Source organism: Seriola dumerili, unplaced genomic scaffold, assembly GCF_002260705.1.
Source record: "Seriola dumerili isolate Sdu_G_001 unplaced genomic scaffold, Sdu_1.0 BDQW01000822.1, whole genome shotgun sequence".
Classification (NCBI taxonomy): Eukaryota; Metazoa; Chordata; class Actinopteri; order Carangiformes; family Carangidae; genus Seriola; species Seriola dumerili.
Genome location: NW_019175077.1, coordinates 3,230,816 through 3,249,244, shown reverse-complemented (window position 1 = coordinate 3,249,244; position 18,429 = coordinate 3,230,816). Strand labels below are relative to the sequence as shown.

The window sequence follows — 18,429 nt, the reverse complement described above, 5'->3', positions numbered from 1 at the left end:
CTCAATGTCAGTGTAGGTGTTACTTACATATGATGGAGCGGACGGTCACTGGGTTGAAGGGAGTCCATGTGCCTGTGAGACAGAGAAATACCAGTTACTTACCAATGCAACTAGTGGGCTATTTTGGTATTTGTTGTCAGAACAATAAAGAAAAAAAAATCTATAATAATTTATGTAGCAGTTAAAGATGCACGAGAGAGATAAAACATAACAGATCATAGAGCTACTCAGGTAACAATTATGACTGAATAAAGGGTTTAAATTTTTGGTAAGAGTACATGCAGCTGACAAAGAACAGAAGCTGAGAGGAGCTGCAGCAGCTTTAATAATAATTATTTGTAGGGCAGGTAGCTCCACATCACAGCTTAAATTTTACATCTCCAGAAAATAATGTTTTCTTGTCACATACCACATTTTCTCAATATAAATATTTCTGTGGTGGTCTATATTTATTTTGTAATAAGGACCATCACTGTATCACAACATACTAATTTAAGGATTTTGTCTTCTCAAAATTTACAATTTTTTAGCCCTGGAATATTCACTTCATTATCTTGGGACAAGAAATGATAGACATGTTAATAATAATAATCTTGAGAAGAATAATATTGATATAAATATGTGCAGGCCAATTGATGTTATGCTCTTCATTTTTATTGTGAAAGCCTGTGGGACAACTCTTTATCTCAAGATTAAAAGGATGACAATTTGCATACACAGACCTTTATCACTTAAGACATTCTGACATGTCACAGTAGGAAAAATTCAAGTGTAAAAAATTGAATTAATTATGGCTTAATTCCATTTAGCTGTGTTAGTTTCAGGTTCCTTAGCTTTGTTCTTTTTTTACTATACAATATGTACTGTCTGACATTTTATTTGAGTTTATTAGTTCTAGGAACAGAAAATAAAGTCAGAGGACCTTATAGTGTTTTTCCACCACATGGTACCGACTCAGCTTGACTCTACTCAATTTTACTCACTCTTGGTACCACGTACACTTTTTTCACTGCAGATAGTATCCCCACAATGCAGCATTGTTACTATAGCGACGATGTACAAAACTATCATGTCATGTCATCTTCAACATGACACACAAGAGCAATGGAGCATATGGAAGGGATATCAAACACCTGCACCTCCTAAATTGATGTGGTTTTGCAGGTTGACTTACTAAAAGTATGGTACAATAACTAACAGAAATGTAACAGGCTACAGTGAGCGATGTACAGTCACTTGGCTGTTCAAAAATGGTGTGTTTGTCCAGAACATCCCATATCGCACATTGATGACACAGCAGTAACATTTCTCTCTGACCAATCAGTAGTCTGCAGTGTTTACATGTCACCTTTTGGTATCGCCTCAGCTCACTTGTAACATCAATGGAGGTGACACCAAAAGAAGGACCAGATACCAAGTACTATCCACAACTTCTGCCCAATGGAAGACCAAAAAAGGTGAGTTAAGTGGGGAGCTGGTACCATGCAGTGGAAAGGCAATCAGCATCATCTTGAAATCGCTTTAATATCGAATGGATGCCAGTGCAAAGTCTGACACAGATGCCGATATGATCCATTTGTAATATCTCTGGGACAAATATAGACTCATAAAACCCAAGATGGATCTTTCAAGATATGTCTTTTACACTCTCCTGTGGATGTGTGAAGCTGACGCAACAAGATCTGGTCAGGTGAGTATAGGTGTAGTGCTGAACGAGCACCGGAACGATGCTCCCCCACTTTTTTTCTCTAAGTGATGAGATAAAATATCTGTAGTTCGCAAAATCTGGTTGAAATGTATCTACATTTTTAAGCGCTTGAAGATCTGATCACTAAAGTGTATGTCATGCAAAAGATCTAGCGAAAACAAATTAAATGGTCAACATTGTCATATTCACATGTAAGGTGTAATGATTGATTTCCAAATGTTAATCATGCATTTTATCTAATGTGTTATAACAGCTTATAAATGATTTATAAAGTGTTAACAAGCTAATTAGTAAACAAGTTATAAACCATTCATAAATCCTTTATAACGATAGTCTTATTGTAAAGTGGTACCTTTTAATCTAGTGCCATCATCATCAGGTCAAAGTTTTTATTTGTCCAATACTTTGCTTTATTACCAACTACCTGCAAATCTAAAGACAATCCCATTGGTTTCAACAATACTTTGTGTTTAATTCTAATTAGCAAATATTAGCATGCTAACATCCTAAACCAGCTTTGAACATGGTAAGCATTATACCTGCTAGACATCAGCATGTTAGCATCGTCAGTATGAGCATGTCAGCATGCTGACGTTAGCATCTAGCTCAAAGCTACACTCTGCCTAAGGGACAGTATCACAAACACAAGCTTGAGACTTTTTGGCTTGTTTTAACATAGATGTATAATATTAACACAACAGTTTTTGACAAGGGCAGCTTTAATTTGTTTTTTAAAGAACTGTGACCAACATATCTACCAAGCGGACATTTTGCAGTTTAAATAAACTTATCAGTGTTCTCTGGTGAACAAACTATGTAATGTAAATGCTGACTCCAAATAACCAATAAAATGGCAGTGGATGCCCAGTGTGAGGTGGTCAGTATAGTTGAGATGTTTGTGTATGTCTGACTGCCAATTGGGACAATACATCCTCTGTCCAGTGTGCACAGTGGGCTCTCTCACAAGTGAGCTTAACTGCCAGTGGTGAGGTTGAGCAAGACGAGTGAGGTAAAGGGGAGAGAGAGGGAATATAGAAGGTGAGAAGAGAGGCAGACTGGCTAAAAAACAGAGTGAAATGAGTGCAGTGTGCACATACATATAACAGTTGTGCTGGGGCTCAGTGAGCTGCTTGCAAATACACACTTTTTTTTAGCCACACATATACACACACATAAGTTAAATGCTGTTTGCCAAAGTACAGAAGAGGATTAGGGCCACACAATTCTGACTTTAATCTCAGAATTCTGAGAAAACTCAGAACTCATTCTGAGAAAACTCAGAATTCTTTCATACTAAAGCAACGGTTTGACCTTGAAATGGAAAAAAATTGCAGTTTTCATTAAAAATTAAGAAACAATGACTAGGTGAAAACATAATCCCTAATATCACTCATAAAATCCACCGTCTCAACATTATAATTATAAATACATTTTTATAATTAAAGTTTTTACTATTTCGAACATGGCAGAGAACATAGCACCGAAATTTTCACAAATTGCAGAAAAATAAGTAAATAAAATCAGACAGTGGACTGGCAAATAGGTTAAGAAAGTAAAGAGTGTTCCTGGACACAGGGGAATCAAATTGCACTAAGTATACATAGTCTTACATAAAAGCTTCTAATTGGAAGCCACAGGCCTTTTCCCCCTTTATTCTGGCCAACATTACATCATATGATGCAATTTCAGTCATTGACACTTTCCATTCTGAAGGGGTTGGATGTATGGGTGATTTCCAATGTCTCAATATAATTCTGGCAGCTGAGACTATCTCGACCATCAAAACTAAGTATGCACTTTTTGTCACATTTGATATTTCTGTTTTATCTCCCAACGGACATAGATAGAGAATACTGGCAAGGTCAGTCCATAAATACAATTTTTTCTTTTTTTCCAATTCCTATATAGTAACACTGGGATTCAACCAAATCATTGCTAATGTGCCATAAAACATTAGAGATAATCACTAGCCAATGGGTCACACAGCAAGTCATTCTCAGTTTCTGTGTTTTTTTGTGGTTTATGCCACACAATAGTCATGATGTGAGTGACATAGACACAGTACATAGAGCAGGCTAGGTCCAAGGAATCCAGGCACTCATTAACAACACGGGTGCTTCAGACCATTATATAAAACTTACAGGGACTAACAGACAGTGACTGCATGAAGCATCTCATCCACTAGTCAGCTGAAGCAGAAATGGCTAAGCAGCATTGGTGATTGATAACATGGAGAAGATATTGCTTAGCTTGACACACACAGTTAAAACGGAAGGCATTTTGGTTGAAGCCCATCAACTTGAAATGAGAATTTAGAAATAGGGAAAGAAATAACGGAAAACCATCCGTTTCCTGTTTTTTGTTTTGATAATAAAAACAGAGCATATGTTGCATTAGTCTTGCAGTTCGCTCATTCACTTTATTACACACTTTGGGGATAAGACTATACGAAAGGAGCAGAAGAGACAGAGCCAGACCCCGGCTCTGAGACTTCGACATTATTGAGATGCGGAAGAGCTGACTAATAATAAACAAGTAACGTTAGCATGCGGCTGTGTGTCTGCTACAACTGTTAGCTCACTTACCTGTAAATGAACGTGCTTTCGACAATAAACGCATGTTCATTTACAGGTAAGTGAGTTAACTCTTTTGTGTTTAGTTTTCCTGCCCAAAAGCATAGCTAACCTTTAGCTAACTGCAGCAGATAGCCGGTGCTAGTTAATTGATCTGGTTGACGGGCAAACTGAAAGCTAACTGTTGTAGCTGACAAGCAGCTGTATGCTAACATTACTTTAACATCACAGCTGTAACTGCTGCACTGACTTTGACAGTTTTTATTTATAAAGCTCTAGTGTGGTCTTTATGTTAACAAATGTGTATGTTACCAGCATCATGTGTGACAATGCAGACTGTACAGACCAAAGAAATGTTTGGATTAATTTAATAAATGTCCTGTGTTTCTGTTTGGTGTGGGTCCTGCAAAGCTGATGTATAAACTCAACTGTGTTAAAGGCCACCATCAACAAAATGGATCTTAAATATACAGCCAGTGCAGGCAGAGAGGTTTTTACCACCCAGCAGCAGGCTAACTTGACTGGCAAAGTCATTCACATTGCCTCAGTCCATCTGACCCAGTGTGTCACAAAATCAGACCAAAAGCTAAAGGTCAGTTTGCAGTTTAGGCCTAGCAGAGTAATTTTATTTTAACTGATCAAATTATATTTGGTCCACTAAAAGTTACAACTAAAAACTAAACCTACACTTCTTACACTGTTCATCTGTGGATGTAAACACCCTCTAAAAAAAGAGGAAAGATTAACCTCAAAGTCATTGTTCCATTTCAAAGCCAGATGTGGCACAATTTTAACTATTTTTCAGATGCACACTTGAGCTACCATCTTACCTGGACATTTGTTTGAAACATTACAGCATTTTTTATTAATCAGAGATGACAGTAATCCAGAGGGGTCCCATACAATTTAACAAAATTTTTTTATCAATATGATTTCTTATCAAAGTTTGATAAGATGTGTAATGTCAGAGGAAACAATTGTAAACAGGAAGTAAAAACATCCAAGGCACGTTGAGTGATTATAATGAAAAGCCCATTTTGTTTCATTAAATACAAACTAAAAAACAGAGTGATTTATAATACTTTAAGTGTTAGATTTAAACAGTGTCTTTTAATTTATTGGGTGCTTAGAGAGGTTTATCTATGTACAGTCAATGTATAAACATATTCATTCTTGTTCTTGTTTTTTGTCATAATCTCTGCCTCATTCAAAAATAAATAAAAGCAATAATCTTGTTGAAGTTGTGGGTTTGCTTCATTCAGCAATCCCACCAATAATAATCAAAAAAACGAACATTCCATTAATTATTATTGGTGGGATTGCTGAATAAAGCAATTTGCAGTTTGTTGTAGAAACTCCATTCAAACGTCAAAACGTGTGTCTCGATCAGGACATTCCAGGTATTACTTTTCTCAGTGATATGTCTAATAATTTCTGAAATATTTATCATTTTGTTGGATTTTTTTTTTTTTTTTTTTTTACAATGGAAGAGAATGTTCAAATCCTTGAAACCTGTCTCCTCTTTGAAACTCAATTACTTCACCATACTTTTAGCTAGAGACTTCATTTAATCTTTAAACTAGTCCCAAGACTCTCAGCTATTTAACTTGAATTCAACTTTTTGATATCTTGTACAATTTTTAATTTATCACAGTTTATGGTTTATGTTTTTTTCTGATCACTTTTGAGTTTATAATGGGTGTGTATTGCGTGGAATGTTCAGGGCTAGAGTGGGTGACATTACCGCTAGAGTGGGAGAAGTGGATTAACTCGCCGTTAAAAAAACAAAAAAAAAAAAAAAAAAAAAGGTCCTTCAGGCCACAAATTTCACTCTACGCACATAATCATTTCCCACCAACCAGGCAAACTTGTTGTCTTTCAGACAATGTGACTAACAAAGCAAAGTGGTAGGGTACCATCTACATAACTGCCCCAATCACTCTAATGTAAAATGAGAGCAGAAAATCAGGAGGAAACAGGAAGGGAGGCATTTTTAAAATTGCTGCTCGGCCACATTTTTGGCACCACAGACAAACATTTTATATGACTGTGATGGGCAAAGTCTCCTCTCTCAGAAAATCTAAACACTCATGTGACAAGCCTCAGTTAGAAAGGTATATTTCAACTGAATCTCTGTCCCACTCAGTCAAACTAAACCAGTTAAAATCACCAGGGCAACCTCTGAGTGCAGGAAAGGGGCTATACAGGTGGATCAAATGACCTGATTAGAGACCCCTCTGATATCTGAGGTGTTTATCAACCACCTAAGTGACATTTCTGTCAAAGTCCAGCTACAGACTGCTCCAACAGTAAATATAGACAATGATTTACACACATTTCAACAGTTTTTACTGGAAATATGTTTCAGTCCAGTTTTATTCCGGAAACATTCGGCAGTTAATTTCAGTTTGTCATTCTAACTGACTCCACATTACAGTATAAGGCAAATCAGCACTGTGTGTGTGTGTGTTCATGTGAGCTCTGTGTCTTCCAGCTGCACACAGGTGATGCTCATTAACAACCTGATTGATCTCTATAAGGTTTACAAGCAAGCACGCACGCACGCACGCACGCACGCACGCACGCACGCACGCACGCACGCACGCACGCACACACACACACACACACACACACACACACACACACAGAGTTAACACAGTTAATTTCAGTTTGTCATTCTAATTGACTCCACATTGCATATATTCTAATTGGTGGAATACTTTGGAGCTACTTTTGACACCACAGACAAGTACTTTATATCACGTTCAACAGAGTCTCCTTTCTCAGAAAACACAACGCTTCAGCTGATAGGATTTAATAGTCTTTGATTGGCAAGCCAGAGGTTGAGAGGTGTGTCTCAGCTGAGTTGATGTCTCACTCATTAGGAATTGAGCACTCAGGATCACCATGGCAACCTCTAAGTGCAGATGGACATACACAACTGATTCAGATCAGCTAATTAGACAAATTCTGTGATGTCTGTACTGTTTTTCAAACATTTGACTAACATTTGGCAGTTTTAATGCCTCCGTGCTGGCAACAGCCAGAGGCGTTGACATATTGGTTTTAGGTTGTATGTCCATCCATAAGGACAAATGTCCCATTCTGGTGGACATGATATCTCAATAACGCCTTGACAGAACTTCTTCAAATATGGCACAATTGTTCACTTAGACTCAAGGATGAACTGATTACATTTCGGGCATTGAAGGTCAAAGGTTAAGGTCACGGTGACCTGACAAATTATGATTTTGGCCTCATGAATGCAATATCGCAAGATCTCCTCCAGGGAATCCCTTCACATTTTGTACAAATGTCCACTTGGACTCACGGATGAAGTGGTTAGACTTTGGTAGTCAAAGGTCAAAAGTCAAGGTCACAGTGACCTCAGAATACCCTTTTTAGCCATTACTCAAAACTAACACAGACAGCTAGTTGCAGCTCCATTTTAAATGTTAGTTGCTGGCATTTAACAATGAAGCTCAGCTTCAGATTTTTTTCAGCAGCCAGCAATGCAGTTTAGCTTCAGCTTGGGCACAAACGGCAAAGATTGGCAATATTTAGTTAACTGTAAGAGAAACAATGCAAAACAGTGCTTGTGTAAACCTGCTGACCTTCATCTGTGTTTTACCAGACCCATGATTTCTCTGCAGAGAAGCTCAGTATCTTCCTAATGAAGGTTGAGTAGCATTTTCGAAAGCAAATCAATGTGTCACTACTCTAATGCTTGAATTATTATTATTTTATAATCAAAATTTCTGAACACTTCTCATTTCCATGTCCCTAAGTAGGATCAAGAGGAAGGGGCTAAACACAAAGCATTTTCTCTTTTGTTTCTCATAGTTACACATACATTAAAATGTACTTATATACATCACTACGTCAGATTTGTATTACAAATATGTGTTGTGTGATCAAACATTTTTTAAACTCACAATAGTGGGAGACCACAAAGTTATCACAGTGGATTTCTGTGTCATTTATGCCTTGTCAGTCCTAACCCCACTGGTCTGCACTGGTGCCCACACTGGCTGCTTCTCTGCTGTAAATTGGAATCAGAATAACAACTCTTATTGTATTGTCACTTATTGTAATACACTGAGTTGTACTACAAAACACCTATTTAATGTGAAGGTAATACATTTAATTAACACCCCTAAATCATCAACAATCCATGTACATCATTTATTAGCATTTAAGAAAAAAAAACTCTTATTTCTTCACATATATTATTTAAAAAGACAGACATTTAGTCTCCAACAAAAGCAAGAGGAGAACCTGTTGCCAGTTTCAGCCTGGGTCTCTCCAGTTATCCACACGATGCTGGTAACACACATTTGCTAACATAAAGTCCACACTAGAGCTTAATAAATAAATACTGTCAAAGTCAGTGCAGCCATTACAGCTGTGATGTTAATGGCTAGGCTAACTAACTCCTACAGTAAATGTAAACATTTCACAAAGCCTTACGTTGGTGAATACCCTCTGAGATGCAGAAAAGCTGACAGAAATGACAAACAAGTAACGTTAACATATGGCTGTGTATCAGCTACAACAGTTAGCTTTCAGTTTGCCTTTCAAACAGATCAATTAACCAGCACCGGCTATCTGCTGTAGTTAGCTAAAGGTTAGCTATGCTTTTGGGCAGGAAAACTAAACACAAAAGAGTTAACTCACTTACCTGTAAATGAACATGCGTTTATTGTCGAAAGCACGTTCATTTACAGGTAAGTGAGCTAACAGTTGTAGCAGACACACAGCCGCATGCTAACGTTACTTGTTTATTATTAGTCAGCTCTTCCGCATCTCAATAATGTCGAAGTCTCAGAGCCGGGGTCTGGCTCTGTCTCTTCTGCTCCTTTCGTATAGTCTTATCCCCAAAGTGTGTAATACAGTGAGCGAGCAAACTGCAAGACTAATGCAACATATGCTCTGTTTTTATTATCAAAACAAAAAACAGGAAACGGGTGGTTTTCCATTATTTCTTTCCCTAGCTTTCAGTTTGTCCGTCAACCAGATCAATTAACTAGCACCGGCTATCTGCTGTAGTTAGTTAACGGTTAGCTATGCTTTTGGGCAGGAAAACTAAAACCCTATTAAATGCCTAATATGCAGACCATCGTAGACGTTACAATTTACAGATGTTCCCTTAATGCCTCACATGTAAGCTATTAGTAGACGCTAGCTAGGCCGCTGTGAACAGCATCCAGTCCCCACTCAGTTACTGCAGCGCACATAACTCAAACGGGTATGTGGCAAAAAATTTACCTACGTTGAAACCAAGTGATTTTATCTACCTGGTAGATAAAAGTAAGGCCTATGTGTGGGAAATGCTGCACTCACTCTTATCAGTATGCTGATCCGCAGCCTCTGCACAGACTGGTAAAACCTTTTTTCACTGCTGCTACTGTCTTTAACTCCTCTTTTATAAAAATCCAAATCCAAAAATGGATTTCTGGGGAGAGTAATCTGTTCAACAGTCTTGGAAAAACTGCCCAAGCAATTCAGTCATAAACTTGGTGGGGAACACATTATATTTTAATGAGAAGACAAAACATCAACATGTGTTACAGTTTCTAGGTAAACTCTGCTCTAAAATATATGTCTCATTAATCAGTACTGTATTTCCGCTCTGCTGTAACATTGAGAGCAAGATGCAATGCTGGTGCAGTGTTGTGTGTGGGCATGAAAATAGATATTTTTACCAACCTGCATTGTGGCAGCTCTTCAAAGTCCAAGCAAGAACAAAACTGACTTCCCTTTCCCAGATTTGTGCAGAGAAGATGTCCTGTGTAACCTATAGATTGGGATCTGAACCCTTAATACTGTTTGAATCCTTTCTCTTCCTGAGCTACTCAGGGCATAGAGTTATTGCACCTCCATCACTAGCAGCTGTTATCCTCATATTCACTCTCTGGGTACTTTGCATGTCGATTTTTGACTTTTATTTCCTCTCAGGTCTTTAATATGCACTTGATGGCTATCCCAGGCAAAATGCTAGCATCATCACCAGTTGATGAGCCATCAATCTAGAGCTAGTGACTCCTAGTATTATAAGTGAAAATCAAAATTCCTGTTTTAGCTGTTTAGCTTACATGCTTGTTTAAGTCAGACAGAGGTTAGAGTTTTCCTCTACTGTTCTAAATTTCAAATGGCCTGTTTCACTTTTAACACTAGAAGAGGAAAGTCTGTTATCCTAATTATTCATAATGGACATAAGTTTGAATTAACACCTCTAAAACAATTTCATTATGATGGTAGGATTTATTACCAGACTGTTATATTAGACATTAGTTTTAGCTAGGATAACCTGCCAACTGAGTGTTGGCATTGATACATACCATTTGATAAGGCCTGCTGAAGCTCTGAGTCTGATATCACTCCGCTCCGGTCCTTGTCAACCCTGGGGAGAAAAACACAGATTAGATACTGCCTGCATTAACCACTTCACAGACCCACACACTCCAACACACAATAGCAGCTGAAATCAGCACTTGTCAGCTGAAACTTTATCTTCCTGAGCACCTGTTAGTATTTCACTGGTCCACTGAGATTGAATGGAGTTCTATGATCAAGACACGCGAGAAATGTACACTCGTTAACTACCCTGAGACCAGCCAAACAGGCTGGATATGTGTGTGTTCATCCTGAAAAGTGAAACTGAATGTTGGCAACCATAAAACTTTTACACCTGGGACATACTGTCTGTCCGTGACAGCTACCTCACTGAACTGCTGTGGCTTGTGTGTCCACACTGTTTGCATGTCTGCTGTGGCCCTGCTACTGCCAGCTCTATCTTTCAAGATTGAATTTGCCTTGTATAATGGCCATCAATAATTGAGCTTTTGATTTCTTTTCATTATGAACCTTATTACCATCATTTACCCTCATAAAGAGCAACAGAGAGAGAGAGAGAGAGAGAGAGAGAGAGAGAGAGAGAGAGAGAGAGAGAGAGAGAGAGAGAGAGAGAGAGAGAGAGAGAGAGAGAGAGAGAGAGAGAGAGAGAGAGAGAGAGAGAGAGAGAGAGAGAGAGAGAGAGTACATATCAGAAAAATACTGCCCTTCACCTGTTAAATTATTGACATATAACCGCATGCGCCACGTATGAAAAATAGGTGATAACCAAAACTTGCGCCATGCGTCAGACGCATCTCATATCGCTAAATTAACCTGTTAACATGGGCACTGAAATGAAAACCAAGATGCCACGCAACGCTGGCAGTGTGCCAGCCAAGTTCAACTAAATTGCATGGTGTAAAATTACAAGAGTCTCAGTGCAACATATTTATAAAGTTTTTTTTCTTGGTAAATGATGGAAACAATTATTCGATTGTCACAATAAGGGAAAATTGCAGTCCACCTGGGGTTATTGATGTGATAATGGGTGTTGCCCCATCTTTAAATAACAGGTAGAAATAAAGAGAATGGAGGTAATGACCCACTGGCAAACATCAAAGAAAGGAATGCCACTTAAGTATCTAAAGGTCTAAAGGTAGGTTATTGTTTATGAGTGTATGTATGGGTTGTCAAGTTATTATGGAAAAATAATGAATGACTGGCTAAATATTTGTCTTTGGTCTATCTTCACAGAAGATCTATAACCTTTGGATTAGTGGTGAGATAGTTTTAATAACTCTTTATATCCTTCGGGAATTATGATTGTCTTCTTGTGTTTGATCAGAGTCAAAGAGAAATACATTGTAGATGCATCATCTCCGGACCAACATTCAGTAGTTTTAGGTCATGAGCAGGCATGAGGGAAATTATTCTGTGCTTACTTTTTCTTTTGATTCTTAAAAAGCGCTAACTCAGCCACAAGGTTTTCACTGAGATTCATTCAGACATAAAAAAAATTAAAAGACTGGACTATGACACGAATACTGGGTTTCACAGCTGTGAAATAATGTAAGCCACAGTAATGTAGGTACAGTCAAACATCCAGTGACTCGGTTGCTCCTTAGCAACCTGTCAGGCCCAACCTATCAACATAGAGCACACTCAGTAAACACACTGAATACCAGCAGAGGCGCAAGAGAGGAGGAGACAGGAAAAAAAAAACCCCAGTGAACACAACCACAGGACCAGCCCAATGCTGACTTTGTGGGGTGGCTTTCCACTTCCAACTGTGACTCTTTATGTGAGGTTGTATCACAATATCAGCAACCTTTATATAGGGCGATTAGATATACACTATGTCTCTGTGTACTCCTCTCTTTAACTTCCCCAACCTAAAAAAAGAAAAACAAACATAAGGAGACCTGCCTGGTCACATATGAGAGACAAATAGCTCTTAGCATACCTCCATAAATGAGAGCTTTGTCACAGTGACCGTGAGGAGTGCAGGCAGTGCCCAACCATTCCACTGACATAGGGGTGGTTGATCCGACCAAAAGATGATATGACTATTTGAATTACGAGTCTCCCCACAAAATTTAGTTGAACTTGTAATCACATGACTAGTTGTGTGATCACATCATTAAAACTCCCTCTTGTCTGTAGAACATTCATTATCAAATACAAAACTGGTTTGTAAAATAGCCATAGCTGAGTCAGTTACTCTACTCATGTTTTCCTATGTTTCACTTTGTCCTATTAAGCAGTCAGTATATGGCTTGTGGAACAAAACCTGCCCTACTTTCCACAGTAATGGTCCAAAAGTAAGGCAATGTCAGTGTGGCTTTCATGGCAGAAAAACAGAGCTTTCAAATTAAAGCTGCATTCACAAAACTGTGGGAAACACCACTTGTTACATGTTGTCATTCCAAAGATCCAAGTGACAAGTATTGACACTGAACTAGCAGACATTCAGTGTGTTGCTGTTCTTGTACAGCAATGGGTATGTATCAACTCTACTGGCTTTGTGTTCAGGCAACCATATGCATAACTAGTCATGTGATTACAAGTTCAACAAAATTTGTGGGGAGAGCCGTGATTCAGAATTGTGGATCATGATTCTACCTAAAAAGATTGTCATATGATATATTGGTCAGATCACCCACCCCTACATGCAAACACCTGCCAAAGCACTAAAAGGTTTCTCATGGATGGATGGATGGATGGATGGATGGATGGATGGATAGATAGATAGATACTTTATTTATCCCCTAGGGAAAATTCAGGTGTCCAGTAGCCCATTAGAAAAAGTAATAATAATAATAATAATAATAACACCACCACCAACAATGATAATAATAAATAATAAACAATAATAGTTCAATTAGTCCATTTCATGAGCCACTTCTTTTTGATTGAGGTGTTATGTAGCCTGATGGCAGTGGGGACAAAGGATCTTCTCAACCACTCTGCTCTGCAGCACAGCGAGATGAGACGCTGGCTGCAGCTTTAGCTGCTTCTCTATCCTGCCAGAATGTTGTGAAAAGGGTGGTTGGTATTGTCCAAGATGGTCTCCATCTCACATTGCATGCGTCTCTCAACAACACTCTTGAATGAGTCCAGACTCCTACCAAGCACAGACCCAGCTTTTTTTACCAGCTTGTCCAGTCTCCTTGTGTTCATGTCGGACATGCTGTTGCCCCAGCATAAAAAGAGAACACTGGCCACCACTGATAAAACATGTGCAGCATTTCGCTGCAGACATCAAAGGACCTGAGCCTCCTGAGGAAAAAGAGCTACCTGTGCCCCTTCCAGTAGATGGCATCCATGTTTAGGGACCAGTCCAGTTTACTGTGCAGGTGCACACCTAGGTATTAATAAGTGTGCACCACCTCAATGTCCTTCCCTCGAATCTTAACTAGCTGAAGGGTGGGCCAAGACCTTCGAAAAGTCCATGACCATCTCCTTGGTCTTGGAGGTGTTCAGAGGGAGACAGTTCTTGTCGCTCCGTTCACTGAAGGCCATTGTCAAATCCCTGTACTCCTCTTCCTTCCTGTTCCTGACACACGCCACAATAGCCGTTTTATTCAAGTATTTCTGGATGTGGCAAGACCCAGTGCCAGAACAGTCCCCTGTGGAGCCCCAGTGCTGCTCATCACTGTCCCTGAGACAGTTACCCAGCCTGACGTACTGTGATCGTCAGGTAACACACAATCAAGGACGTGAAGCAGGGATCCACCCCCATCCCTTCAAGCTTTCCTTTAAGAATGGGGAGTTGGATGGTATTAAAGTTATAGCATGTAACTTTTCCACTTTTCCCAAATGTTTCCAGTAATTCGCAAACCTAGAGAAATATGTAATTTTAATATGGTAACACTCCACGTCATTTGGTCGCCTGTCAATATCATATCCCTTATGCATGGGTAGGTGTTGTGTTTGCCTGCCAGATGCTCAAAATTGACTTTTATCTAGTAATCCACTTCACTTTTTACACCTTGGTTGAAGTGAAACTTTATTCGTTTACTGGAAAGTAGGGAACCTTTGTGGATAATTAGGCAGCTGGGAAAAACCTGTTGAATGTCTGCTTCATAATTTATTGAAAAAAAACAAACAAGCAGTATCAGTTACTATACAAGTTACACAGCTTTATTTGTTTACCAGTTTCAATCCCCTGTTGCGTTTGTTATGGAGAGGAGGAGATCACTGTGAATTATTGGGCTGCCATTAAAAATCTGCTGTCACCCAATTCCATCTTTTCATACACTTTTGATTGAAAGACTCCTGGCTGCGGAAGTTACATACTGTGCATTTAAATGCACTTGAAAAATCAAAGAACATAATCCTCATGTAACCACCTGGCTCATCCAAGTAAGAATGGGCCCGTTGGAGCATGTAAAGGACGGCATAATCCACTCCAATATGTTCTGCCTCGGAAGGCAGAGAAGCAACCGCTCCAGGGTCTTCATGATGTGTATTGTGAGGGCCACCGTTCTGTAGTCATTTATCTCAGCCCATCGCCCTACTTTGGGTACCAAAACAAGACATGATGTTTTCCACAGAACCGGGACCCTCCCTGTTTGTAAACTTAAGTTAAAGACCCTCCGGAGAGGCTCAGCCGGCTGGGCTGTACAGTCCTTTACCAACCTCAGACACACACCATCTAGGCCTTTTGCTTTTCCAGGACGTAGCCTCTTGAGCTCCACCCTCACCTCCTCTACTGTAAAAGACAGGAGACTTGACCTAGTGTGGAGGGAGATGCAGACCACTTATCAATCCGGTACTTTAACGGTACTCTTATCAGTACTTTTTGTCATTTTGTAAGAGAAAAAGAAATTAAGAACTGACATTGCTTATTTTCTCATATGCACTCAGAGATCGCTCTTACATGCAAAAGACTGAACCACACTTCAAAACGTTTAGCTCTATCTGCCATAGACACTAAGAGAAGGGTCTTGTGTATGTGTGTGTGCTGTACGGTGCTCTTCGGTGACATGGGAGAACTTTTATGTCACAATAATAAACAGGAATTCTATTTTCTTAGTTTCTCAAGTACCAAAGGCAGAACCGATAACGTGACTACAGGTGCCACTCATGGTTGAATTCAATCAAAAATGGCAGCGATGTGAGAGAACTCCCTTGGTACATAGTAAGGTCTAAGACCAACTGCCAACAGTTCAATATCCTGACAGCAGATCTTCCCCTTCACTGTGTTGAGACCAGGGTTGCACCTTCTATTGTTTACAAGCAGAATCAGTCCTCCACCTTTATTCTTTCCACTTGCTCTGGCATCTCTGCCTGTTGTTTAACCAGGTCTCTGTGAAACACACGAGACTACACTCTTGATTTGCTCCTGGTTCTTCACTAGTGCCTCCAATTCATCACACTTGTTAGTCAAGGAGTTGACATTTCCCATGAGAGCATCGATGGTAGAAATGGCTTATATCTTCCTCTTCTAGCCTTTATCTTAGCCCTGGCTCTGCATCTACGGTATGGCTTCTACCACTCAGCTGGTATGGGATGTTTAATTCCATATCTGATATACTTTAAAGCCAGGAGTTCTTCCTTCATGCACATTATTTACTCCATCGTCAGACGAAACAACATATGATAGATGTCAATCGGCCAAAAGTACACTAATATACACCAAAAAAAATTTGCAATCATTTGGAGGATTCCATGTTGCCATGATTACACACACACACAAACATAGATCCACATGGTGAAAACATAACCAGCGCTGCTGTCACGGCTGGTGCACTCAATTTATTGGCCAACTAAAGCACGATCGTATTAGTTGGCATCTACCTTCACCATTCACTGTGCAAAACACCTTGAGAATGAATGACTTAATTTCATCAACTGACATGACACATCCAGTAAGAAAAAGACAGATTCATGATTAGACAGCATAAAAATGGAGATACAATGTGTGACATGAGCTGAATGGAGCACATCAGTAGGACAGTGAGTCATATTGGTAGGGGTGAGTCAGATAGAGAGGCCTCTCACGTCAACTATGCTCTATTGAATCTCATCACATGACTGAGGGAATTCCAGCACTGTTATGCCAGATTTTCCTCAAGAGGCAGCAAATGAAGCAGGACAATGCTGTGTGTGTATATAGCAATACGTATACAGCGTCATGATAGGCATGAGAAGTAATGATTGCAACAAACAACATGATATGATATACGAATGATATATATAAGTCAAAATGAATACATCTGACCTAATTTCTAAGGGATGTGGGACGATACATAAATAATTCATTTGGGGGATTTCAAGCCTTGCAATGCCAGCAGCAACTCAATGTTGAGTGAGAGAAAGCAAAGCAGCAAAAATTTTCTGCAGTATTACATAAGTCTATAGTTTACTAATACCAGTGGCCAAAGCATAACAGCCATTTATCTCTCTGCCTACTAACTGCGACCTTCTTAGCTGCTGACACACTTTTGATCAGACTATTGTGAAATTAATGGCTATCAATGGTTGAAAATTGTCACTGAGACTATACCATCAAAATGGGGAAATAATAATACAGGATATGACAGATTGCATTATTTTTGCAGATCTGCTTTCTAGTATTCATGCCATCCTCCCATAAACACTGCATCAAATAGACCTACAATTATCAGACTTTTTTTAATCCGTAACTTGAGATGATTTTTCTCGGCTGACTTGATACAGAATCATTCAAATTGTGGTAGAAGGAGTCATTCATTAAATATATATATTTCTGCTTTTAACAAAAAACTTAAATTGAACTGTCTTTCTTTTGCGGGGAACAGCTGGGCAAAACCCCGTCAAGGACTCCTGGAGGTCCTTGGTGTAGGTGACAGTTCGCTGATCCAGCATAATTTCAAGACGGTTCAACACCTATAATAAAGCTGTGTAACACCGATCGTACGTAATGTAATGAATTGTAATGTGGCCTGCTCAGTGACGTGTCGTAGCTATAGCTATGGCTATAGCTATTTATTTCACACTGTGCAGCAGTACTGCCAGGAAGCTCCGCAGCTGAGAGGTAATCTTAGAACTAAAAAATCACTAATTACACTGCGGAGCTCTGTTGTCAGCCAAAAATAGTTACACGGGAGCGTAGACAAAAAACTAGCAGTCAATGAAACATATAGTGTCACCACCACTCAGCCCCACTCCCTTCGTCTCTTCCGTGCTACCAGCGGCAGCAGTCTGCAAAGCAGACAGGCTGAGAGCAGCGAAACAAACCGCCTGCTCCAACTCACCTCTGAAAGATATTCCACAGAAAACCTTGATCCGGGGGAGCGCTGATCTGCGGTGGAGCTCTGTAAGGACTGTGATACGCCATTTTAGAGGAAATAGCCTGTCAAAATTGTGCAAATAAGACCGGCAGACTGTGTTTCCCCCTGCTGTTGTTTCTCCTCAGTAGCTTCAATCACACTCCACCACCCGACGTTCACTTTACTGCCTGAATTCTCGCGCACAGAGGCGTGGCCAATCATTCACCACAATCACCACTACCCTAAGGAGGGTGACGTCACATTTTCCTTGGCTTTCAAATTAGTGAAAATAGAAACTGTGATATTTAGACTACTCAAACTGATATCAAAAATAGAAAAAAAAAACATTTTTAACATCTCTTCAAATTTGAAAACATTTCAATTTGAAAACAATTAAGTATTTCTTATTTTCTGGGATTCTATCACTAGAAGTTGTGAAATTGACACATTTTGAAATTCATGTGCCAAAATATGCCACTGAAAATACTAAAATCTTGTCAGTAAATTGACAATGATGATATGGTGAAATATTATTTTTGCTTTAAATTTGTTTTAG

General features: G+C 39.3%; 1 protein-coding gene across 2 annotated transcripts in view; it reads right to left on the bottom strand.

Annotated features, from left to right (window-relative positions):
* The window catches only part of pdcd6 (programmed cell death 6), a 29,299-nt gene extending 11,244 nt beyond the window's left edge, over positions 1-18,055 (bottom strand). For both annotated transcript variants that reach the window (XM_022766289.1, XM_022766290.1), the window contains exons 1-3: positions 17,859-18,055; positions 10,623-10,684; positions 28-72 (exon numbers count right to left, since the gene is read on the bottom strand). In XM_022766289.1, the coding sequence (XP_022622010.1) occupies positions 28-72; positions 10,623-10,684; positions 17,859-17,941 (190 nt within the window). In that variant the 5' untranslated portion in view covers positions 17,942-18,055. The remainder of the gene's footprint in view (positions 1-27; positions 73-10,622; positions 10,685-17,858) is intronic.
* Positions 18,056-18,429: the final 374 nt, after the last annotated feature.